The 23968-nt window shown below is 35.6% G+C and overlaps 3 protein-coding genes across 10 annotated transcripts in view; 2 read left to right on the top strand and 1 right to left on the bottom strand.

The window, feature by feature from the left end:
* The window catches only part of plppr5b (phospholipid phosphatase related 5b), a 63017-nt gene extending 55450 nt beyond the window's left edge, over positions 1-7567 (top strand). For 7 of the 8 annotated variants that reach the window (XM_051881589.1, XM_051881590.1, XM_051881586.1 and 4 more), the window contains one exon: positions 4071-7567. In XM_051881589.1, coding sequence (XP_051737549.1) covers positions 4071-4100 — 30 coding nt within the window. In that variant the 3' untranslated portion in view covers positions 4101-7567. The remainder of the gene's footprint in view (positions 1-4070) is intronic. The other variant, XR_007927808.1, reaches the window with a different exon arrangement.
* LOC127505766 (60 kDa lysophospholipase-like) overlaps positions 1-23968 on the top strand; it is a 293042-nt gene that overhangs the window by 141704 nt on the left and 127370 nt on the right. The window lies entirely within an intron of this gene.
* Positions 7664-19632, bottom strand: LOC127505773 (uncharacterized). The gene is made up of 3 exons (XM_051881581.1): positions 19541-19632; positions 9824-10668; positions 7664-7813 (listed from the first exon to the last, which is right to left on the bottom strand). The coding sequence occupies exons 1-3, from the start codon at positions 19584-19586 to the stop codon at positions 7664-7666; spliced, it is 1041 nt and encodes a 346-aa protein (XP_051737541.1). The 5' UTR covers positions 19587-19632.

Below are 23968 nucleotides of genomic sequence, written 5' to 3'. Positions count from 1 at the left end.
AGTTGCTTCCAGTTTGTTTTCTTTCATAGCCGGTGCTCCACAATCCATTTAAAAACCTGAAACCTGGTGTTGGTGTTTGAGTTGAGTGACCTAAAACTCTTAGCAATTCCGCACCTCGTATAGAAGTTGAAACGCACTACTAAGCCCTCAGAGACTTGAAACATGTTTGAAAAAGCTCCATTCCTGAGGCGATACCGTCTGCATTTAGCACCCTAGCAGCCATTATCCTCCATGGCAGAGAGTCAGACTTCGTGTTCAGCTTTTAATTAAGCCACAAGCCACTGCTGAGCCCTGTCAGACTGTAATTAAACTGCAAGTATGGCCCTTTAAATGTTTATTATTCATTTGTTTCATGATCTTGCACGTAAGCAAACAAGACAATAATTTAATCCCAGATTGCAGTGTTGATTTCTCTCTGCAGAATATGAGGGATTAAATGTTGTTCTTGTTTGCTTATTCAGCTGCAACGAACCATTTGGGAGCAATGTCGGTTCACAGATGGTTTATTGAAATGCGGCAAATGAATGTGTAGGATATTGAGGGCTCTTTACGCCAATAAAAATGCTAATCTTCTATTTCTTCTTTAGTCGAGGGTGCTGATTCAAAATATTTGTTATATAGATGTAGATGAAGTTTGGATGCAATAATGTCCCGTGAGGTTACCGGGATGGAAAACAGAAGATTCCACTTTGCTTTCTGCTGAAATATCCCCCAGACAGATTGCTGTCAGAAACCATAATGCTGTTGAAAGTGGGAGGACAAGGCGAGGAAAATCCACATCTCTGTTTTGTCTCTTCAAATCACAGAGACTGCGGGATCATGGCAAATATGGCTGGAAGCGAGAAATAATTTGCTTGGGAAAATCCGCCCCGCATTCTCTGCCGAGGTCACAGTGTATATATCAGCGATATGACCCGTGGAGCGCTTTTCTGTGATCGTTCTTCATGTTTGCTGAATCTCTGATGAACTCACTCCATTTCCAGCTGTATTATTTATACATTTTTTAACGCAGTGCACTGTGTACTGTTAGCTATCACTCTAAATTCAGCTACAACTCCAGCAGAATCCCTTTCAACACCCATTTATATGTATATCTGCGTGACGTGTGTAAAAAACTGAACGTTGCGTTTCAGAAAAGAGTTTTAACTGGAGTCATACGCTCCATCAGTTCTGACTGAAACGATCTGTCTTCTGGTTCTCGGGACTCATTTTCTTTCTGATTGGGCCCATAAACCGGTCACATATGCCAGCTAAAGGTTAAACAGAAGCATTGGTGTATGTTGTTACCTGGTCCCTGTGGTCAGCCTCATGCAGGAACTTCGGTTGTGTGTGAAATGAATAAAAGAATACAGAGATATTTGGGCCCAAGCAAAGCTGTCTATATACGCGACCCGTGCTGGCAAAATGAGTCGGAATGCGCATGGGCTAATTACGAGCTACAAGCAAAACAAGTCAAAAATGTTGATTTTGGTTGAATTTGAGGTTTTCACAAAAATTAGTTCATTAAACCCTCGTCTAGTGATCCAAATGCTCCAAATATCAGTTAAACATCTAAAAGTATCTTTCTTTGTAAGTTTTCTGAGAGGAGTATCTTTTTCCTTTATCCATTTATCCAGTTTTTTTTCTGCTCGCTTCACCACTCGTGCTTCCCCTCATCACAAGTTTTAAAGTGCAGCATTCCAACTTTGTGAATATTCATTGCGAATTTTTGATGGCATGAATCTGAACCAATGAAATGTGATTTTCAAACTCATGCTGATGTAAACAAATCGATCTTACACACGCTGACTGACAGATCAGAAGTGCGCGCACAAAGACGCTTCAGACAGCTTGCGATCCCGATATACAGAATTGCTGTACTTCAAAATATTGAAGTAAAATATTGAGAAAGAAAAATGAATATATATTTTTCCTATAGATATTTGGTTCTGCCAAATTCAGTGTTATTAACAGGGATTTTAAGGTATGGTTGCTAAGTGATTTTGTTTTGGAACCTTCAGAAAACCTTCACTCGATTTTTCTCAAAATTGACTTTGCTGACTCTATCGACTTCAAACAGATTTAGCTCAGTCATTTGTTCTCTCATTCCAACAAATTCTACATAATTTTAAAGGTTTTTTCATAGAGATTGTGAAAATAACAATAACTTTTGTTTGTTTTTTTTGAAAATTTGCTCATTGCGACTCATTTTGCCAGCACGGGTCAGATATACAGTGTTTGTCCTCATATCAGACGTTTTTGACCTAAGTTTGTTTTTTGTTTTTGTGAAACCTGATTACTGTACTTTGATGCACAAGGAACCGTACACGGGTCTGCTTGAAAACAAGGGTCTGATGTGGAAGTGAACTAGAATTTATGATGTTATATTTTTTTTTTAGTATAATGCGATTGTTGTATCCACATAATTTGCATTCAGCAAAATTTTCTGTGAGTGATAAAACCAAAGGAACATACACTACCATTCAAAAGTTTGCAAAGTTAAGAGTTACACTTTATTTCGATTAGACTTTCTACTAACTTTAAGTAACTTTGCAACTACATGTCAACTAGCAGTCATTAGAGTATTAGTAGACTGTCTGCTTAGTATCTGTTAACACTTTATTTTGATGCTCCCAAACAGACATTCTGATTATAAGTATCTTTGCAACTATAAGTCAACTTATTCTACTAACCCTAACCTATTAGTCTACTAATACTCTAATGAGAGTTAGTTGACATGTAGTTGCAAAGTTACTTATAGTTAGTAGAATGTCTAAAGTGGAAAATCAAAATAAAGTGTAACCGATTGTTTTTCTTTGAAAGAAATTCATATTTTTAATACGCAAGAATTCATTAAATAGTTCAAAAGTGACAGTAAAGACATTTATAATGTTACAAAAGTTCATCAAAGAATCATGAAAAAATCATCACGATTTCCACAAAAATATTAAGCAGCAACTGTTTTCATCATTGATAATAATGACAAATCAAGCAAATCAGCACATTAGAATGATTTCTGAAGGATCATGTGACACTGAAGACTGGAGTGATGATGCTGAAAATGAGCTTTACATCACAGGAATAAATTATATTTTCAAATCATTTTTTTAAGTAATATTTCATAGTACTATTGCTGTTTTGACTATTTTTGATCAAATGCAGCCTTGCTCAACATGAGACCTCTTTCAAAAACATTTAAATGTTTTACCAACCCCAAACCTTTGAACAGTAGTGTAATTTAAAAAACAAAAAGAAGTAACATGAACACTTTCTGTTTTTCTTTTCTTTCAATATTTTTTCTTGTTTTCCAGTAAAAATTTCTAAACATCCTTAAGATTTCCTTAAAGGGTTAGTTCATCCAAAAATGAAAATTCTATATATTATTTTTTGTAAGTAAAGTAGTAAATTATGTTTTTTTTGTTTGTTGTTTTTTTTGTGCAAACAAAGCACTCATGTTGCTTCATAAAATTGAGGTTAAACCACTGGAGTCACATGGATTACTTTTATGATGTCTTTACTACCTTTCTGGTGCTTGAAAGTGGTAGTTGCGTAGACTGTCTATTGAGGGACAGAAAGCTCTCAGATTTCATTAAAAATATTTTCATTTGTGTTCTGAAGATGAACGAAAGTCTTACGGGTTTTCAACGACATGAGGGTGAGTAATTAATGACAGAGTTTTAATTTTTGCGTGAACTAACCCTTTAAGAAGTGAAATTGCTCCTCAAAAGATATTAGGACTTATATAATTAAATTATTATTTATTAATATACATGAAATTAAATAATTTATTGTAGTTTATTTTTCAAATATTTATTTCTTTTTGTAAGAATAAATGTAAGAATTTAAACAGGTTAATGAAAAGGAAAAAATTATTAAGGATGTTTTGAAATTGTTGTTTTTGTATTTAGGTACAGCGCTAAACAGCTGCTGCTAGTAGTCACACCTGTGTGAAAAGTGTGTCTTTCTCCTCAAACCTTGTGTGGAAACGGTTCGGATCTCAAACAGTCTTTCCTCTTTCAAAGCAGATTTGATGTGTTTGATGTCCTCAAGTATTTGCTGACGTCCTTCTTTCTGTCTTACTCTGTCAACAGAATCACATCGCCTTCGCTGAGATCACGTGACCTTGAGTCGGCGGTGTGGCAGACACACTGGACATCCACGCTGTTTACCGTCCAGTCCCGATAGTCACGGCTCAACGCTAACGCAGTGGTCATATTCTCTATGGTGTCGTTTTGGATCGCTCTGCCCATGCTTTGTGTGTGTGGAAATCTTGGTCCTGTCTACTAATAACTGTTACCATCACGCAACTAATGACTGAAGCTTCACACTTCACATTTCCCAGACTGGCTCCGTTGGTTTTATTGCAGACCAAGCTCACATCTAGAGCTCAGAATATCTCAGTTGCGCGTGTATATGGAGAGCGTGTTTGTCTGTGTTTATAGGATTTATGGCAGGTTGATGCGAAAACCTACCTATGGAATTAAAAATGGACTTAACTTGTATTTGTGGATATGTTTTTTCTTCGTCTGCATATATTCCAGAAAGTGTTTATTCCTATATGAATTTGTTTCTTTTTAGAGCTTGCATTGGATGAGTGCAAACATATGGAAGCCTGTTTCCGCCTCAGAGTAAAAAAAGGTAATTGTGACTTTATTTCTTGGAATTGTGACACTATATTTCACAATGTGACTTTTGGTAACACTCTACTAAATATATATTTTACTGACTATAAGTAACTTTGCAACTACATGTCAACTAACCCTCATTAGAGTATTAGTAGACTGTCCACTTAATATCTGCTAACACTTTATTGTGATGGTTCCCCAACAGACATTCTACTGACTAGAAGTAATCCTAAGCCTAACACCTAACCCTTACCTAAAAGTCTACTAATACTCTAATGAGAGTTAGTTGACATGTAGTTGCAAAGTTACTTATAGTTAGTAGTTTGTGTAAAGTGTGACTGAAGTCACTCGACTTGATAGTTCACAACTTTATTTCTCTTAATTGTGATTTTCTCACAATATGACTATTTCTCTTAATTGCAACTTAATATCTCACAATTCCGACTTTATTTCTCAGAATGTACTTTTTTTCACAAAAAGTTACTATATCTCACAACTGCAACGTTGTTATAATTGTGATTTTGGTGACACTTTAGTTTAGGGTCCAGTTCTGACTATTAACTATGACTTTTGCCTCAATAAACTCCTAATTACTGCTTATTAATAGTAAGCTAGTTGTTAAGTTTAGGTATTGGGTAGTATTAAGGGATGTAGTATAAGGTCATGCAGAATAAGGCATTAATATGTGCTTTATAAGTACTAATAAACAACCAATATCCTAGTAATATGCATGCTAATAAGCAACTACTTAATAGTGAGAATTGGACCCTAAAGTGTTACTGTGATTTGATATCTCACAATTGCAACTGTATTTCACTGAATTGTGACTTTTGTTCTCAAATTGTGACTAAAGTCTCAAATTGTGATTTTTAATATCTCACAATTGTGACTGAAGTCTCGTAATTGTGATTTTAATATCTTACAATTTTTCGTAATTGAAACTTTATATCTCACAACTTTTTTCTCAAATTGTGACTACATCACAATTGCAACATTTACTCATAATTTTGATTTTTATATCTCACATTGACTTTATTTCTCTTAATATCTTTTAATTGCATCTATATTTCTCTTAATTGTGATTTTATATCTCACAATGTGACTTTATTTTTCAAATTGTGACTTTATTCTTGACGATTACCTTTTATTTTTTACTCCGAGGTGGAATCGTGCTTCCATACATGCGTAAATACACTGTGTCCACAAAAATAAGGCAGAAAATAAGCTAAAAATACTTGTTGAAAGCTCACATGAAACATACCAAAGCTCAGATGAACTCAAGTACTCACCTACTGTACTGGCAGCAAAAAAGCAGTTCCAGATCCATTGGTTAGGTCATTTATGAGCCAGCTTTACCCAGTGGCCAATGAACATTCACAGTAAAGCTGGGTTTAAACCCTAATCACCCAGCTGTGAAAGACAGATCATCTGCTAAGACAATCACCAGCCATCTCACTAGAATAATGAGTCAGTCCATTTAACCAGTGCTTGACATAATGATACTCACATAGGCATTTGTTTCACACTGTTTTAATGGACAGCACAGCTTTCTCTGATGATAGATATGTTAAGGAATGAAAGATGTTAACGTAAATGTTAAGGAATTAATCAGTCAGAAAGCCACCTCTTCTCCTGTGATCTTTAAAAACGAACCACGATACCTCATGTGTAAAGTTGTGGATATAAATTAGTCACCTACATTATTTTATTTTGAAGAGATGCAGTGCTGCGCTAATTTATGTTTCAGATCTCTGGCCCTGTTTTTCAGTCATGTTTCGGTGCAGTTTAAAGGAATATTCTGGGTTATATCTTTAGCTTAATGTCTACGTCCAGCATCGGTTTAATGCTGTTGTCAATTCGTAAAATGTTTTTACAGTAATACACTTACACATCAAAAATATTAAGCGGCACAACTGTTTTCAACATGAGTAATAATAATAAATGTTTCTTGAGCAGCAAATCAGCATATTAGGATGATTTTTGAAGGATCATGTGACACTGAAGACTGGAGTAATGATGAAAATTCAGCTTTCCATCACAGGAATAAATTGTTTAATAAAAATAAAATAAAATATAAAATAATAACAGCTAATGCTATCCCCATATACAGATTATGGTCTCACAAGCCCTTGAAGTAACCCAGAATATTCTTTTAAAGGTTTTAACCTTTTGGTGCTTGATTAAATATATGGTTCCCCTTGTCCTGCTGATGTGACCAACCTTAAAAGAGCAATAATGTGTTTCTCCTTATCTCATTAGAAAATTCCCATTTGGCTTCCCCTCAAATGGTATGTATTTTTTTTATTGATTATATATACATATATAATATATTGGTGTGATAAATGGTATATTATTACTAAAGCACTAATCTCAGAAGTCTGGGATAGCTGCAGTTCAAAATGCAGAAAAAAAAAGGGATAAAAATGATAAATGAAAGCGATTAGCGCTTGCAGCAGTATTAAAATGAAACATGGTGTGTACAGTGTAAATGCACATGACTATAATTTTTGTCAGAGATTATCAATGTTTATTTTCTTATGTTTGTGCTGTACATGTATGTGTGACTGGGGGTTTGTGGGTGTACAATGGCATACTGTAAGTACATATTGTACTGTATTTATCATTGATATTCTTTGAATCTTAGCTGTAGTATCACACTGGTTTACTGTGTACCAAATGGATGTTTTTTAATAGTGTTTATATTTATTTTATGTTCCGTTTTATAGCTTGCATCGACATTTTGGTTGTTAAAAGCTTTTTTAACTTCTGATTCCTATATTTTATTCTCCCATTCCACCTCGAAAATTATTCCTAAATGGTTTATTTGGATACTCTAGATGGATTTTCTTACCAAATCGATGTGAATCCATCTCTTTTAGTCCGTTTAGGGCTTTGAATTCATGACCTTTTACACTGTAGAGACGATGAAATTTAAAGTTTGAATAAAAAAATATATAAATATGTTCTAAAGCCTGTGGTGTATTCTTTAGCCAGCACTTCACTGATGTGTATGGACTATAAAGCGAAGGAAGTCTTATATTGAACCCTCTCAGCAATTGTTAAAGAGCCCTGTGGCATCTCTGGCCCATGAACTCTGAAAAATTGCCTGGTTTACTCTGGAGAACCTGTAAAATATGAGAAAAAGTGACATGGTGTGGAGTTGGAGGGGATTCTGCGTTCTTCCTGCATCTTGACTGACACCGAATGTCCTGAGGAGCAACAAACAGACAAACAAGCAATCAGAAAAGATGGAGCGATTCCACCAGCCCACATTTATTACTGTCACTCAACAGGGTCAAAGTGGACCGTCTCTATTTCTCTCTCCACCCTCCCCACATCACACAAGGATTGATTCTTTTCCAAAGGGAAACACTTTCTCCTGCACTAAGATTCCCTCTTTTTTTATTTCTCCAGTCTGACTGCTGCTGAACTCTCCCAGTGACGACTGAAACCACTGGCGAACTGCCGTGAAACACGCCACCTGGGCTTAGGAAAGTCTTTTTATCTTTTCAGAGCTTATTTTAAAGGTAAATGTAATGCCAAAAATGTTTTATCATTGCTCACAAAAAGCAGGGCATGGAAATCACATTAATAAAGGTTAATTTGGCATGACTGGGCCACATTAGGAGGGGAATTTACTTGCTCTGGTCACTTCATGCTTCAGTAGTTTTTGTTTAAAGTTAATCAGTTTGTTTAAACTCAACATGAAATCAAAATTGATCCTATTTGCTTTCTTGATACACGTTTCTGGTCTATTTGTACTTGCTTTGTTGGAGCAAGTTATTCTAAAGAAAGAAACAATGCCAAAAAAGCTCTGCTTCTTAAACGACTTTCCTTTTAGGCATGGAAAATAATATTAACCAATATCCAAATAGCTATTTAGGCTACCGATTTTGTAATTTAGTTATAAAAAGGTAATTTTTAATGGTTATTTGAAGTCAGTTCCCCCTGACATTTTAGATTTTCTGCCTCTGTCTGGATTTGGTGTATTTTTATAAGAAATTAATATTGAATTTTCATTGTCAGGCTGATGCATTGAAATGCACTGATGCATTTTTAACCATATTACTACAGTATTTCAGCATGCCCTCCAAAAACCAGACCAGTGTAGGACACGCAACACGAGTGCTTCATTTTTAGAGTCTAAATTGCTCCTGTAATACTTAGCAGCTAACAATAGCTACCAGCATTCGTCTGGATTCAAATAGAGGCTGATTGTGTAACAAAATAATGCATTTCTGTTTACCACGAAACAGGTCGATATCTTTATAAAACAATCAATCTGCACCGCAGTTTTCCCAGTGTGAACAGGCAGCCTTATTGTGTCATACATTGTTTGCGTTTTCATTCAGTTCGTACAACTGGAAAATCTGGCCTTTGTGCTTAAAAGGCGAGGTGTTCGAGTCAGGACATCAATTAACTGATGTGACTGAGAAAAAAGTGGACAGAAAACATTTGTGAATCTCAAAAGCAGCAAAATGGAATAGTATGTCCTGCCATTTAGACTAAAAAAAATCTTTCGTTCCAGAACATCGACCTATAGAAGCTTGTTTCGTCATGGAATAAAAATTTTAAAAAGGTAGCTGACTATCTCACAATTCTGACTTTTTGGATTTTTTTTGTGACTTTATATCTTGCAATTGGGATACAAGTTGGAGCTCTTGGAAAATTTCCTGTTTGCAAGCTGTAATTACAAGTTCAATGAGATTGTGAACGCTTTTTAGTCGTAATCTCGTAATTACAATATGGCGTGAACGCACATTTACATCTCGCAATTCTGACTTTTTTCAGAATTCTGTTTACATCTTGCAATTCTGTTTTTTTGTTTCTGCCATGGAATAAAAACATAAAAAAGATCTCAAAATTCTGACTTTTCTTTTCAGAATTGTTTATATCTCGCAAATCCGAGTTTAATTACTGACTTTTTTCCATCAGAATTGCAAGAAAAGTCTGAATTGTGAGTTATAAACTCAGAATTGTGAGAAAAATTATTTTACAGTTCATGCACTTATGTGTACCTAAGAAAGTACTGGGTAATATAAGGTAACTGCATGGGTTAAGGTTAGGTTTAGGGTTAGGACTTGGTTATTACCCAGATATTGCAATTACTATAAAAAAATACATAGTATGTACATGGGGAACAGGACTGTAAAATAAAGTGCTACCCCTTTATTATGTTTTTATTCTGTGGTAGAAACAAGCTTCCATATCAGTCTTACCCCAATCGCATCTGAAAACTCTCTCCGCTGTCCTTCCTGTTTCCTGTCAATGTTCTGTGCGGCATCTTGCTGGTCTCCCACTGCACTGTGTTTCAACCGTGGTTGGAAAGGACTACAGAGACATTCATACTGATTTTGTAGTGCTGACAGACTGTAGATATTGCGCAGGTCTTTGTGATTTGGTAACGGTTCGAGCTTCCGTTCCCCATGGCTGCCCTGCATCCGAGTCCCTCTGTAACCTCTTATTCGTGCTACTCTCTGGATCACCACCCTGTGTCTGGCTGCGGTTGGCAGGCCATTGGCAGGCAATGATGACCCAAGGTGGGCCGCCTTAGCCAGGCGCCCATGGCTCCATTTAAGTTTTTGCCTAGATGCCTCTTTCCAAAGAGCTTCAGAACTCCTTGTTTCATGGTTTGCTGTGACAAATCCTGCACACCTCCAGGCTTTGGTTTCCACCGTCATTTGCTCATGAGATGTTTCCGGAATCCACTCTATCATTGGCAGAACCCTGCTCACCTCTACAATATGTACTTGCATTGAGTTCTCACTGACAATTTTTTGTCTCTGGGTCTTTGAATCACTGGGATTTATGGGTACACAGCTCAGGTCTGGTGCACTTGATCTCTCACTGGTAATGTTCACATCCAGGTTGGCAGGAACACGAGTGATTTGTGATGCTTTCCATCTTGAGTTTGCTCCATATGATGCATCATTTGCTGCAGATACACACGACCTGGGCTGAGCAAATAAATGAGGGGACAAAATGAAGTTCTTCTCATCCAAGTAACTGCATTTGTGCCTAACTTTCTGTTTAGCCTCCCGGTATTGATGAAATGCATTATCATCTGTAAAAAAAAAAAAAAAAAAAAAAAAAAAAAATCAAATTTATATATAATATAATAAATAAATAAATATATATATATATATATATATATATATATATATATATATATATATATATATAAAATGTGTGTGTGTGTTTAATGTTCTCATAACATTATTCTATTGTTCTCCTAGCGTTATTTTAACGTTCCCCTAATGTTATTCTAACCTTCTCCTAACGTTATTATAATGTTCCCCTAACGTTCTTATAATGTTATTTTAATGTTCCTCTAACGTTATTCTAACGTTCTTATAACATTATTCTAATGTTCCCCTAATGTTATTTTGTTATTTGAACGTTCCCCTAACATTATTCTAACGTTATTCTAATGTTATTTTAACATTCCCCTAACATTCCCCTAATGTTAGAATAATGTTATTTTAACGTTATTCTAACATTACCCTAATGTTCCCCTAACGTTATTCTAACGTTCTCCTAACATTCTCCTAACATTATTCTAACGTTCTCCTAACGTTCCCCTAAAGTTATTCTAACGTTATTCTAATGTTATTTTAACGTTCCTTCAATGTTATTCTAACGTTCCCCTAACGTTATTCTAATGTTCCCCTAACGTTATTCTAACGTTCCCCTAATATTTTATTTGAACGTTCCCCTAACATTATGCAACGTTCCCCTAACGTTATTTTAACGTTATTCTAACATTACCCTAACGTTCTCCTAACATTATTCTAACGTTCTCCTAACATTATTCTAATGTTCCCCTGACGTATTCTAACTTTTATTTGAATGTTATTTTAACGTTCCTCTAATGTTATTCTAACATTCCCCTAATGTTATTCTAATGTTCCCCTAACATTCTTATAACATTATTCTAATGTTGTTCAAACGTTATTTTAACATTCCCCTAACGTTATTCTAATGTTCTCATAATATTATTCTAATGTTCCCATAACGTTATTCTAATGTTATTCTAACGTTAGAAGAACGTTAGGATAACATAAGAATAACATTAGAATAACATTATGGGAACGTTAGAATAACATTAGAATAATGTTATTTTAACGTTCCTCTGACGTTATTTTAACATTACCCTAACGGTCCCTTAACGTTATTCTAACGTTCCCCTAACATTATTCTAATGTTCTTATAACATTATTCTAAAGTTATTCTAACGTTATTCTAATGTTATTTTAACATTATTCTAACATTATTCCAACATTACCCTAACGTTAGAATAACGTTATTCTAATGTTATTTTAACGTTATTCTAACATTACCCTAACGTTCCCCTAATGTTATTCTAACATTCTCCTAATGTTATTCTAATGTTCCCCTAACGTTCTTCTAACGTTATTCTAACATTCCCATAACGTTATTCTAATGTTATTCTAACATTCCCATAACGTTATTCTAATGTTATTCTAACGTTATCCTAACATTATTTTAACATTCCCCTAACATTATTCTAATGTTCCCCTAACGTTATCCTAATGTTCTCATAATATTATTCTAACATTATTCTAATGTTATTCTAATGTTCCCATAACGTTATTCTAATGTTATTCTAACGTTAGAAGAACGTTAGGATAACATAAGAATAACATTAGAATAACGTTATGGGAACGTTAGAATAACATTAGAATAACGTTAGAATAATGTTATTTTAACGTTCCTCTAACTTTCCCCATAACGTTATTCTGACGTTCTCATGTTATTCTAACATTACCCTAACGGTCCCTTAACGTTATTCTAACGTTCCCCTAACGTTATTCTAACATTACCCTAACGTTCCCCTTATGTTATTCTAACATTCTCCTAATGTTATTCTAATGTTCCCCTAACGTTCTTCTAACATTATTTTAACGTTCCTCTAACGTTATTCTAATGTTCCCCTAACATCATTCTAACGTTATCCTAATGTTCCCCTAACGTTATTCTAATGTTCTTATAACATTATTCTAAAATTATTCTGTTATTTTAACATTATTCTAACATTCTCCTAACATTATTCTAACGTTCCCCTGATGTATTCTAACGTTATTCGAATGTTATTCTAACGTTCCCATAACGTTATTCAAATGTTATCCTAACGTTATTCTAATGTTCCCGTAACGTTATTCTAATGTTATTCTAATGTTAGAAGAACATTAGGATAACATTTGAATAACGTTATGGGAACGTTAGAATAACATTAGAATAACGTTAGAATAATGTTATTTTACGTTCCTCTAACGTTATTCTAACGTCCCCCTAACATTATTCTAACGTTATTCTAACGTTCCCCTAACGTTATTCTAATGTTCTTATAACATTATTCTAATGTTCTTATAACATTATTCTAAAGTTATTCTAACGTTATTCTGTTATTTTAACGTTATTCTAACATTACCCTAACGGTCCCCTAACGTTATTCTAACGTTCTCCTAACTTTCTCCTAATGTTATTCTGATGTTCCCCTAACGTTCCTCTAACGTACCCCTAACATTATTCTAACGTTATCCTAACGTTATTCTAATGTTCTTATAACATTATTCTAAAGTTTATTTAAACGTTATTCTAAAGTTATTTTAACGTTATTCTAACATTACCCTAATGGTCCCCTAACGTTATTCTAACGTTCTCCTAACGTTCTCCTAATGTTCCCCTAACGTTATTTTAACGTTCCTCTAATGCAGTGGTTCCAAAACTTTTTAGAGTGGCGTACCCCCTGAGGGGTCAACCATCCTTCTGCGTACCCCCCCTCTCTTCCACTTAGGGTGTATTCACACCTGGAAAGTCCGCTAGTTCACTTGCTTTGGACCAGACCAAATACAATGTTGATTTTTTTTTTTGTTTGTTTGTTTGGTGTGGTTCGCTTTCACACTGTCCTTTTTGCAAGTGAACCAATATTTGTAAACAAAACCACACATATGCTAAGGTCATCCATTAATTGGACAGAAATTCATCCATACCAGAGTTCGTTTGGAACCGGACCGAGACCACCTCTTCAGCTGGGTCTCGGTACGGTTGTTTGGGCCGCACCCAAGTGCGATTGCTGTTTTCTCACCTGCCCAAAAGATCTGCACCAAGGGGGGAAATGAACCAAACGAGACGGGTGTATGTTTTCAACATTGAAACTGTTGTCTTTTAATGCATTTTAAATTGTCAACTACCATATTATATATCCAAAAATATGAACTGACATCATAATTACAACTTCCCAACTCATGAATATGAACTTCCCAGATGGATTTGAATACACCATTATCGTTCTTGTGCTGTGTTAATGAGTGTTTTCTGGAAAGTTTTATTTCTATTGCAAAAGTACCACACTACTACTTTTTGTACTATTTATTATTGTTGCTAACGCCTCTACAAAAGGATAACTGGAAAGGCTATTTTAATGATCCATTACTTGCTGCAACACATCACAATTTTCAAGTAATCCTATAAACTCTGATTAGCTGGTTTAAGGCTGGATCTAAACTGCGTCATATTGATTCCATACCTGCATTGAGAAAATGTAATGTTACCTGTATGTCTGCTTTGAGTACAAGAGCACATCCTCACAGGACATTTGGGTAAATATAAACATTCCTGTTTAGTCTGTTTAACATGGTTATGTCTATAAACACTCCCACTTTCTTGCCATTGGGTCTTTTGATGTCCACATTACAAATGCTGTGAAGTCTGAGCCCTGTTAGGCCGATGATTAATCACAGGTCCGGTTTTTAAATGTCAGGTCTGAGCCCAGCGTGGCCCGGCTCTGATCGATGTCCCACTCTACGGCTATCTTTCAGAAAGCTGCTCTGACGCTGTGGGACTCAGAATGACTCACTGTTTGCTCCAGAGAAGGTGAGTGGTGAAGGGTTTAAATGCAAATGTGTTCAACATCTAACTTCTGGAGAGCAGGGAGAGATATATTGAGGTTTCATTTTAATATTGATTAATATTACACATTTAATGTTACAAATTAAACAATGCTGAAATGTTATTTTATAATGAATTTTAGTGTCAATCCCTTCATTAAATGGAGCTTGCGAGGGGTTAAATATGTTCTATGTACAAAGTTGAAATGTATCCGTTGGTCAGGATAACGAGAGGCCTCCTTTATATTTACCCAAACATCCTCCCACGTAAAATCTGGATCCAAATTTTCACATCTCCACAGCCTATCTAATGGCAGTTTAGCATAAGAGGCCTCTAAAATAAAATTATATTATATCGACACAAAGCCTCTGTTGTTCCCTTGAGCAATAATCAATTTATACAATGGGTGCACAAGCAAATTGTTGCCAAGGTACACCATATGCTTTGAGGGCCAATCTAAGCTGTGATTAAAAGAAAAATGAGGCTGGCAAATTGAATAAGTTTGCAATGTCTTGAAAAGTGCACACACCAGAATGTCTTTCGAATAGCAAATACCACTCCTACCCATTGCGGAGGCGGCGTAGGTCTGCCACTAATTGTCAGGCCTTTATTATTGAATATTGGAGACTGTGTATGCCACCTACAGGAGATCTTGCATCTAGATTCAACCTACCTCCGGGTTTGAATAAGATGGGAAACTATGGGACCAAAGCACAACAGACATTGCTTATTTGATACTTTAGAAAAAAAGGAGGTCTTCCAGATTCCACGGATGCACAATATGTTCCTCTACTTTGCGCCAAGAGACAGGGGTATGAGGGGAAAACCAGAACAAAAGACCAAAAATACAACTTACAATTAGGTACTGCTAAACCCTAATCTACACTTCCTAAAATAGACAACTTCAAGCGCAGTCTTCTCCTATTCCAGATGAATTTGGAGATATTACCATGGATTTTATTCCAGAAGTTGACAGGAGGGAAGAGGGGTATCATAGACAGAGAAATTCAGTCGAGGAAAAATATTCATTTTTTACAATAGAGATTTGGGCCTGCAGGGAGTTGGGCAGATTATTCCATCTGTCCAGATCTCTCTTGATGTCCTTGCCTACTTCTGAAACATTTTGCCTCACAGTATGGTTCAAAGAGGGAAAAATTTGTATCCCAAGATACTAAATTGCTGAACAACAGAAATAATGGGTGGATACGGCAACATTTCAGCAACTCATTTAAAGGTAAAAGGGCAAATTTAGACCAGTTAATAACATTGAAACCAGATAAACGGCCAAACTCTTCACAAATAGACAGCAGGCTAGAAAACCAGAACATCATCAGCATATAATGCTACATGATGCAAAGTATTGTGAATGGAAATATGTTTTATCTCAGTGGATTGTCAAATCATGGGCAAAAAATTCAAGGTAGAGAGCAAAAAGAGCTGGACTTGAAGGACACCATTGTCGTGAAGGCCTAGTGATAGAAAATGGTGAGGAAAGCTGTCCCGTGAGTACTAATACTGTGAGATTAGAATAAAAGATCTTAATCATATGTATAAAACCTTTAGTAAAACCCATATTTTCAAGAACAGACCACAAGAATGACCACTCCATCCTATCAAAGGCCTTCATCGCATAAAGGGACAGCACTGCTGCAGCATCGATTATATGTAGGAGGTGCCTGACATTATCCACTGCCAGTCTAGACTTAAAACCTGTCTGGTCACAATGGACTAACATGAAATCTTTATTTTTAAGTGTTTGAAAGCAAGAAATAAGGTAGAAACTTATGTATTTCTTCTTTGTTTTATATCATAGCTTTTTTAAATAAAAAGAAATCAAATCTTTACTGTGGTCTCATACTGTATATCTAATGAGACTGGAGTAAATAACATCTGGCTGATATTTTCTCCTGTGAGACCTCTGCATAATATGCGATATGAACGTGTTGTTTTTCACAACATTTTTAGAAGATGCCAAATACTGGAGTTTGTAAAAAATATCCAAGATATGCACTATTCTTAGCTTTCATTTTCCCATATCAGCTTAGAATGTTTTCACACACAAATCATGATTTATTTATTTAAAAAAAATTTTAACCACACATATGCAAAAATCACCCATGCAGTTTTTGAGAATTGAGTTTGTATGGGAAGTCCTTATATGGACATGCCCTGGGTGTGATTTATGCAAATTACTAGTTACAGACACACCCGGTCTCATTTAAAGGGTTAGTTCACCCAAAAATGAAAATTCTGTCATTAATTACTCACCTTCATGTCGTTCCACACCTGTAAGACCTTCGTTCATCTTCGGAACACAAATTAGGATATTTTTGATAAAATCCGATGGCTCAGTGAGGCCTTCATTGCCAGCAAAATAATTAACACTTTGAAATGCCCAGAAAGGTACTAAAGACATATTTAAAACAGTTCATGTGACTATAGTGGTTCAACCTTAATGATATGAAGCGACGAGAATACTTTTTGTGTGCCAAAAAAACACTGCTTCATGAAGCTTCAAAGCTTTACGAATCTTTTGTTTCGAATCAGAAATCGGAGCGTGTATCAAACTGCCAAAGCCATGTGATTTCAGTAAACGAGGCTTTGTTACGTCATAAGAGTTTCGAAACGTTTCGAAATGTCAATGGTTCATGTGACTTTGGCAGTTTGATACACGCTCCGAACCACTGATTCGAAACAAAAGATTCATAAAGCTTCAAAGCTTCATGAAGCAGTGTTTTGAAATCGCCCATCACTAGATGTTGAATAAAGTCGTTTTTTTTGGCGTACAAAAAGTATTCTCGTCACTTCATAACATTAAGGTTGAACCACTGTAGTCATATGACCTGTTTTAAATATGTCTTTAGTACCTTTCTGGGCATTGAAAGTGTTAATTGTCTTGCTGTCAATGGAGGCCTCTCTGAGCCATCAGATTTTATCAAAAATATCTTAATTTGTGTTCCGAAGATGAACGAAGGTCTTATGGGTGTGGAACGACATGAGGGTGAGTAATTAATGACAGAATTTTCTTTTTTGGGTGAACTAACCCTTTAAAATAACCTGGATTTATCAACAATGATGAACGATGCAGGAAGAAGTTTCTGTGCATACGCAATATGAGCAAAATTATTATTGAATGGACTGATTGAAGTGGCACTATTTTATCTTTGAATGAAAAAAGTTCAACACAAGAAAAGCTTCTTTTTTTCCAAGAGTTCATTGCAGTGCGTTGGTAATGGTATCAGTTACCATAATTGTGTATATGGTTTGAGCACATATGACTCAATACCAGAGTGGTGTTGTGAGTGAAGTGTCATTTGATTATCTAATAGTCAGTGGCGGTCATGACTCATATGGTGCCCTTGTTGAGATCCACCATGAGGCTGCTTGAAGTTGCTCAGGAAAAAAATGAAATGATATGTTCATTTAAAATAATAGGGACAGGTGGAACAGAGAGCAGATTTAATGCTGTGGAAATGCTGCGGGTATAAAGCTGGTCCTAAAGTCACCATGAAATCAAAATGGACAATTCTTGTTTTTGATAGAATATTGCAGTATTTATTATAAATGATTTATCCGTGCACATTTTGTTTTTTAATTTATGTGCCCTTGTAATCTTTAATCAAAATAACTTCCTCTCCCTTTTGCAGTGACATCTCTTCTCTTGTGATGCGTTTACTAGCGTGAGGGCGGGACAACCTGTCAATTGCATAAGATTGACCAATAGCAAGCCACAACCATCCAATCAATTCCCAATGGACAAAATTAAGTCCCGCCCTACTTGTTTGAGAAGCCATTTCACTCGAATGTAAGTCACAAAAGGTAAGAAAAGACTTGTATTTAGACTACTAAATTAGGATATTTAGGATAAATCTTTCATTCAGTGGGGAAAGTCAACTGTGTGTCTTAAATCTGTTCTTTTGCTTTTGTTATACATGAAAAAATTTGAATCCTGCTAGTATTATTTTTATTATGAATGTGATTACATCTTTTTTTAATGTAACCAGATGAAGTTACATTAATTTTGTATCTGATTGTGAAATACCATGCCTGCTTTATCAACAAGTAAATTCTCACCTCCCAGTCAAAACAATCGTAAAAAGCTCAAACAAACAGGAATAACCAGTCAAAACAGAAAAACATTTGCAAATTAAACCTCTAGCATCATGTCTCTATATGCAGAGAAACCTCTACACGCTGAGTGATTGGCAGGAAGTCGCTCTTTTCAGTCTCGATAAACACTGCGAGGTGATTTTGAGGCATGCTGGGTATAGCAAGCTAAACTCAGTGGCAGACAAATGTTTGCGCCACACATAATGGATGCCTCCAGATCCCCACAAGGAACTTCCCATAGCAGCAGGTGAAAGCAACAGTGTAATTAGACACAGGTTGCACATGGCTGCAAACATTCAGAGGAAAAAACGGCTACATCGCCCATTATCTCCTCTCCCGCTGCTTGAACTAAACCATGTTTAAGGGAACTCTGTGGGACTGTCACTCAAGACTCTGAGCTGATTAGCCATTTCAGAGAGTGTATTGATTTTTCTTTGGCAGTATTTTACTCCTTCCAGTCAGATTCATTACAATGCAAGCCATAGCTTAATAGATCCCCTGACTGAGGGGTTGTTTACATGACACCATTTTCAACTAAAAATTGAAAACTTTTTATGCGTTTTGGCCGTTCATTAACACGACAACGGCGTTTTGGGGGCCTGAAAATGCAAACTTTTCAAAATGGGTTTCAAAGTGCGAAAAACGATACCGTTATCGTCTCCATCTAAACTGAATTTGTGAAAATATGCGGCTACAGGCGCATACTTTTTCTTTACAAAGTGACATTGCCAACTACTGGCCTGGAAGCATAATACAGCGTTTTTAGTCGTTTTCGCGGATCCGTGTGAATAGGGATCGTTTTGACAACATTGTTGCCTGTACACGAAAAATGCAAATGAATTTTTTTTTTTTCATTTTTAGTACATCGTTGTCGTGTAAACGTACCCTGAATATGAATATGTTTGATTGCTTACCAGTGATTCCGCTATCCGTATCAGAACATTCCCAAGCACAGCACATATTCCTCTTCTCACCCTTTCTGTGGAAACATTGTGAATTAAATGCATAAAAGACCAGAATTTTCCAAATACACATTTTAAAAGTGTTATGTAAGTACAATTTCTCTAATAATCACATTAAACCAACTTCTGTAAATGAGTAAATGAGACTGTTATGACAGACACAACATGCAGGATTATATATAATTACATATTAAAATTTCTATTCTATATATATATATATATATATATATATATATATATATATATATATACACACACCAACTCATCCCATTTATTCTACTCACATTCATTTATGTCATTAATGTCTACTTTTATTGGAGTCAAAGTTATTACTTGACAAAACTCTGTCTCATGAGCTACTAAAAAGAATCTTTTAGCAATAAAATGTGATTTCAGAGATTTGCTAACTAAACTGAATCACAGTGGAGTCAAAAATGAAACTTGATTTCCACAGAAAGCACTGACAGGTCACTTTTTAGGACACAACAGCTAGTGTGTTGTATTCATCATAATAGTTGGTGTTGAATTGCTTCTGATGTGATGGAAACAGGCAAGACAATAGAAGCTCTTTACTATAGCAAACAACATCAGTTCCTGCTGGTAAGTAGTCAAATGAATTGAGCGTACAATGCTAACAGATCCCCTGTGAATGTTCCTGCAGCTCATCAAATCTCAAGGACTTGATAGCCCGGGACCAATGAGTCATGGAAGGCCATAATTATTCCCTGCTATAGTCTTCCATTACCGAGACCTCATATCAGCCCTACTCACAAGCCACCACTAACATCTCTGAAGCACACTTTTTGGGAAAGCGTAATGCACAAGCGAGACAAAAAGTAGAGTAATTTTCTCCATTACAGCCCTGCTGAAGCATACAATAGAAATGGCTTGTTTTGATGGTTTGGAAACTTTTAATTCCTCCAGTAGATTGTATACTGGGAGAGCCAATACAGCTGCTTCCACCCCAGAGTAAAAGACTAAAAAAGGTAAGCATGGGATAAAGTTCAAATTAAGAAATACATTCACATTGTGAGATAAAGTCAAAACTGGAAGATATAAAGTCACAATTATTATTTTTTTAAAGTCTTAAGTAGAAATTGGCTTCTATAACAGAGAGAACTGAAAACTAAACTTTAAGATTAAGATAGATAGATAGATAGATAGATAGATAGATAGATAATATCAGACCACGTTATGTAATTAAAAAGTTTAAAATGTAGGAAGTGTACCTTTTACTCTTCTGTTTATTTTCCATGAGCTGCATATTGGCACACATTTGTCTTGCGGTCTCTTCTGAATGCTTTGAAACGCTCATGTTCACACACAATGCCATAATTACACACAAGAGACGCAACAGTAACCAGGAACTTGTACACACGTCAGTAACTGGTCAAGCTGACGTACTGACAGCGGCTCAAGCTGAGCAGGTCTGCCCACTGCCATAGAAACACAAACGAGATGTTTATCTAAAGTCATTTTTGGTTGAATTGGATCATCGAAGGTCAGCAGCAAATACATTGGTTAATAAAGTGAGATTAAATACATAAAGTATATTTGTGTAATTTAGTATATTTAATTGCTGCGTTCCAGACGAGGTTGAACGTTGGAATATCCCAAATTAAATGTCCCACTTCAGACCTTCAGTGAGTTCCAGTCACTCATACGTCACGTTCACATGTTTTTGTGTTAATTATGAAAAAGATAGAATAAAAATAACATAAAACAGCTGACGAAAAGCAAAAAACGAAGGTAACATTACATGAACTTAATGTCTAATGTTAAAGTTTGTTTTTACGTTGACATTGGAAGCAGGACGCGCCGACATCTTGGAATTGACGTCAAATGAGTCGTTTCGCTGAGGTCGGGGTTGATAGATGTACCCCGAGTTCACGCGCCAAACGTCCGACTTTGAGGAGTGTTCCAGACGCTATTTCCTAGAAGGATTTGGAAAAAATCCAAAATCTGATCTGTTTGGATCGCAGCATTACTCCTGATTTCTCTTAACATGAGAACAGAAGAGGTGTCAGACAAAAAATGGGTAAACAAAGTAACTTGCGTTACTCTTATGAAAAAGGGATATTTTGTTGTAGCCTAAATGTAAAAGTAATGTTACTTTACTAGTTACTTGAAAAAGCAATCTGATTACATAACTTGCAGTACTTCTAATGCGTTACTCCCAGCACTGCCCTTAAAATATGTAATGTAGCCTATTTTATTTCTTAAATCAGGCTTCATTAGTTGCACTTTTTTATGGATTGAAGCCTACTACACTTTACGTTTTCGTTTCACTGAAAAGAACAGGTTCATTTGTTCGTAAATTGCACAATACTAAATGCTATAATGGTTTTCACTAAAAAGAACTGGTTATTAAGAGTCATTTGTTCATAAATTTAGGCTTACCAGAACAAAACTTACCACTAGCTAGGCTACTCATAATGTATGTTATGTATTTTATTTCTTCACTCAGGCCACATTTGTTTTGCTGTATGCTTTTGATTCACTAAAAAGAACCTGTTCACAAGAGTCATTTGTTTGTGAATTATACTACATTGGTTGCACTATAGTGCATTTTTTCACTAAGAAGAACCATTTCATAAGAGTCATTTGTTCATAATTCATACAACACTAATTGTGCTATAATGTTTTTGTTTCACTAAAAAGAACCAGCTCATAAGTCGTTTATAAATCAGGTTTGCCAAACTAAAACTACACTATATTATGTAACATATTTTATTTCTTCTAAAGAATTTGAGGAAAAACATCTGAGGCAATGAGAACTCCAAATTATTTTTTGCTTTGAAATGGCAGTATTTGAAATCTTTCTCTGGCAGTTTCTCTTTAGTCATGCTGAATTAATTCGTATGCTGGAAGATACTGAAAAAAAAACAGAGAAGCATGGCAACCGTGGGCTTCCCTGAGGCTGTTTGATCCATCTGGTCACTCAGGCATTCATGTACTTCCTTCTCCAAGTCTCCATGAGGAAAGCCCAGAGCAGGCCTGCTTTCTGCCAGCGAGGCTCAGATGCTTGAGTCAGAGAACAGCTGCTGCTGATGGCAGGGAAAAATGAAACTTAATTAGCTTTTACATTCATAGTGCACTTGCTTTCAAACCAAATTGCAAATTAATATTGCAATGGCAACACTAACATATATGCCGCCTCTGCCAGAGGCAATAGAGTGATTAACTCAGTGGGCACAGAAGTTTAGCACTTTTGGTAAGAGTGTTTTGGGTTGTACTGACTATTCTTGGATTGTGAAAAGTCTGGGCTTGGTTTTCCTCCTCCCATTCCAGGCTTCTGGAGTATTTATGTCCACATGGACAGGCTTCAGTGGTCCAGGGAGAGGGATCTGATGAAGGAATTGCCTTTACAACATAGAATAGACTTTAAAAAATTTGAGTTATCTCTCAAAATGATCTTTTACAGGTGCTAATAACTTTTATGTAAAGCCAAGCAAAAGTAGTGCTGTGCTGACCAAATTCACCAGGTCATCAGCTTCAAGTTAAGTGCTTGAGCAGCATGACATCACTGTACAAAATATCTTTTGTAAAAATTTCACTATACAAAACGCTGTCCTCAGTTTCTTTGTGCTTTTCTGAAATGAGACTTGACGTTTGCAGCCAACAAACACAACAACCGAATACAGACACATCTATTGTTTTTGTTTCACTAAAAAGAACTGTTTCATAAGAGTCATTTGTTCATGAATCAAATTACACTAATTCCTCTATAATGTATTTGTACTAAAAAGAACTGTTTCATAAGAGTCATTTGTTCGTGAATCAAATTACACTAATTCCACAATAATGTATTTGTTTCACTAAAAAGAACTGGTTCATAAGAGTCATTTGTTTGTGAATCAAATTCCACTAATTCCTCTATAATGTATTTGTACTAAAAAGAACTGTTTCATAAGAGTCATTTGTTCGTGAATCAAATTACACTAATTCCACAATAATGTATTTGTTTCACTAAAAAGAACTGGTTCATAAGAGTCATTTGTTTGTGAATCAAATTCCACTAATTCCACTATAATGTATTTGTACTAAAAAGAACTGGTTCACAAGAGTCATTTGTTCGTGAATCAAATTCCACTATAATGTATTTGTACTAAAAAGAACTGGTTCACAAGAGTCATTTGTTCGTGAATCAAATTACACTAATTCCACTATAATGTATTTGTACTAAAAAGAACTGGTTCACAAGAGTCATTTGTTCGTGAATCAAATTCCACTATAATGTATTTGTTTCACTAAAAAGAACAGGCTCATAAGAGTCATTTGTTCGTGACTCAAATTACACTAATTCCACTATAATGTATTTGTTTCACTAAAAAGAACTGTTTCATAAGAGTCATTTGTTCATGAATCAAATTACACTAA

Source organism: Ctenopharyngodon idella, chromosome 23 (assembly GCF_019924925.1).
Source record: "Ctenopharyngodon idella isolate HZGC_01 chromosome 23, HZGC01, whole genome shotgun sequence".
NCBI lineage: Eukaryota > Metazoa > Chordata > Actinopteri > Cypriniformes > Xenocyprididae > Ctenopharyngodon > Ctenopharyngodon idella.
The sequence above is the reverse complement of the archived record's forward strand: the minus strand, read 5'-3'. Positions and strand labels throughout refer to the sequence as shown.

What these genes read in the sequence shown, in the direction of transcription:
- LOC127505773 (XM_051881581.1), bottom strand. Translation starts at nt 19,586, where the DNA reads ATGTGCTGTGCTTGGGAATGTTCTGATACGGATAGCGGAATCACTG. An exon ending in TACGGATAGCGGAATCACTG is followed by an intron (nt 10,669 to 19,540) that starts GTAAGCAATCAA and finishes TTTTTTTTACAG; the next exon opens with ATGATAATGCATTTCATCAA. An exon ending in AGTTTTCAGATGCGATTGGG is followed by an intron (nt 7,814 to 9,823) that starts GTAAGACTGATA and finishes GTTGCTCCTCAG; the next exon opens with GACATTCGGTGTCAGTCAAG.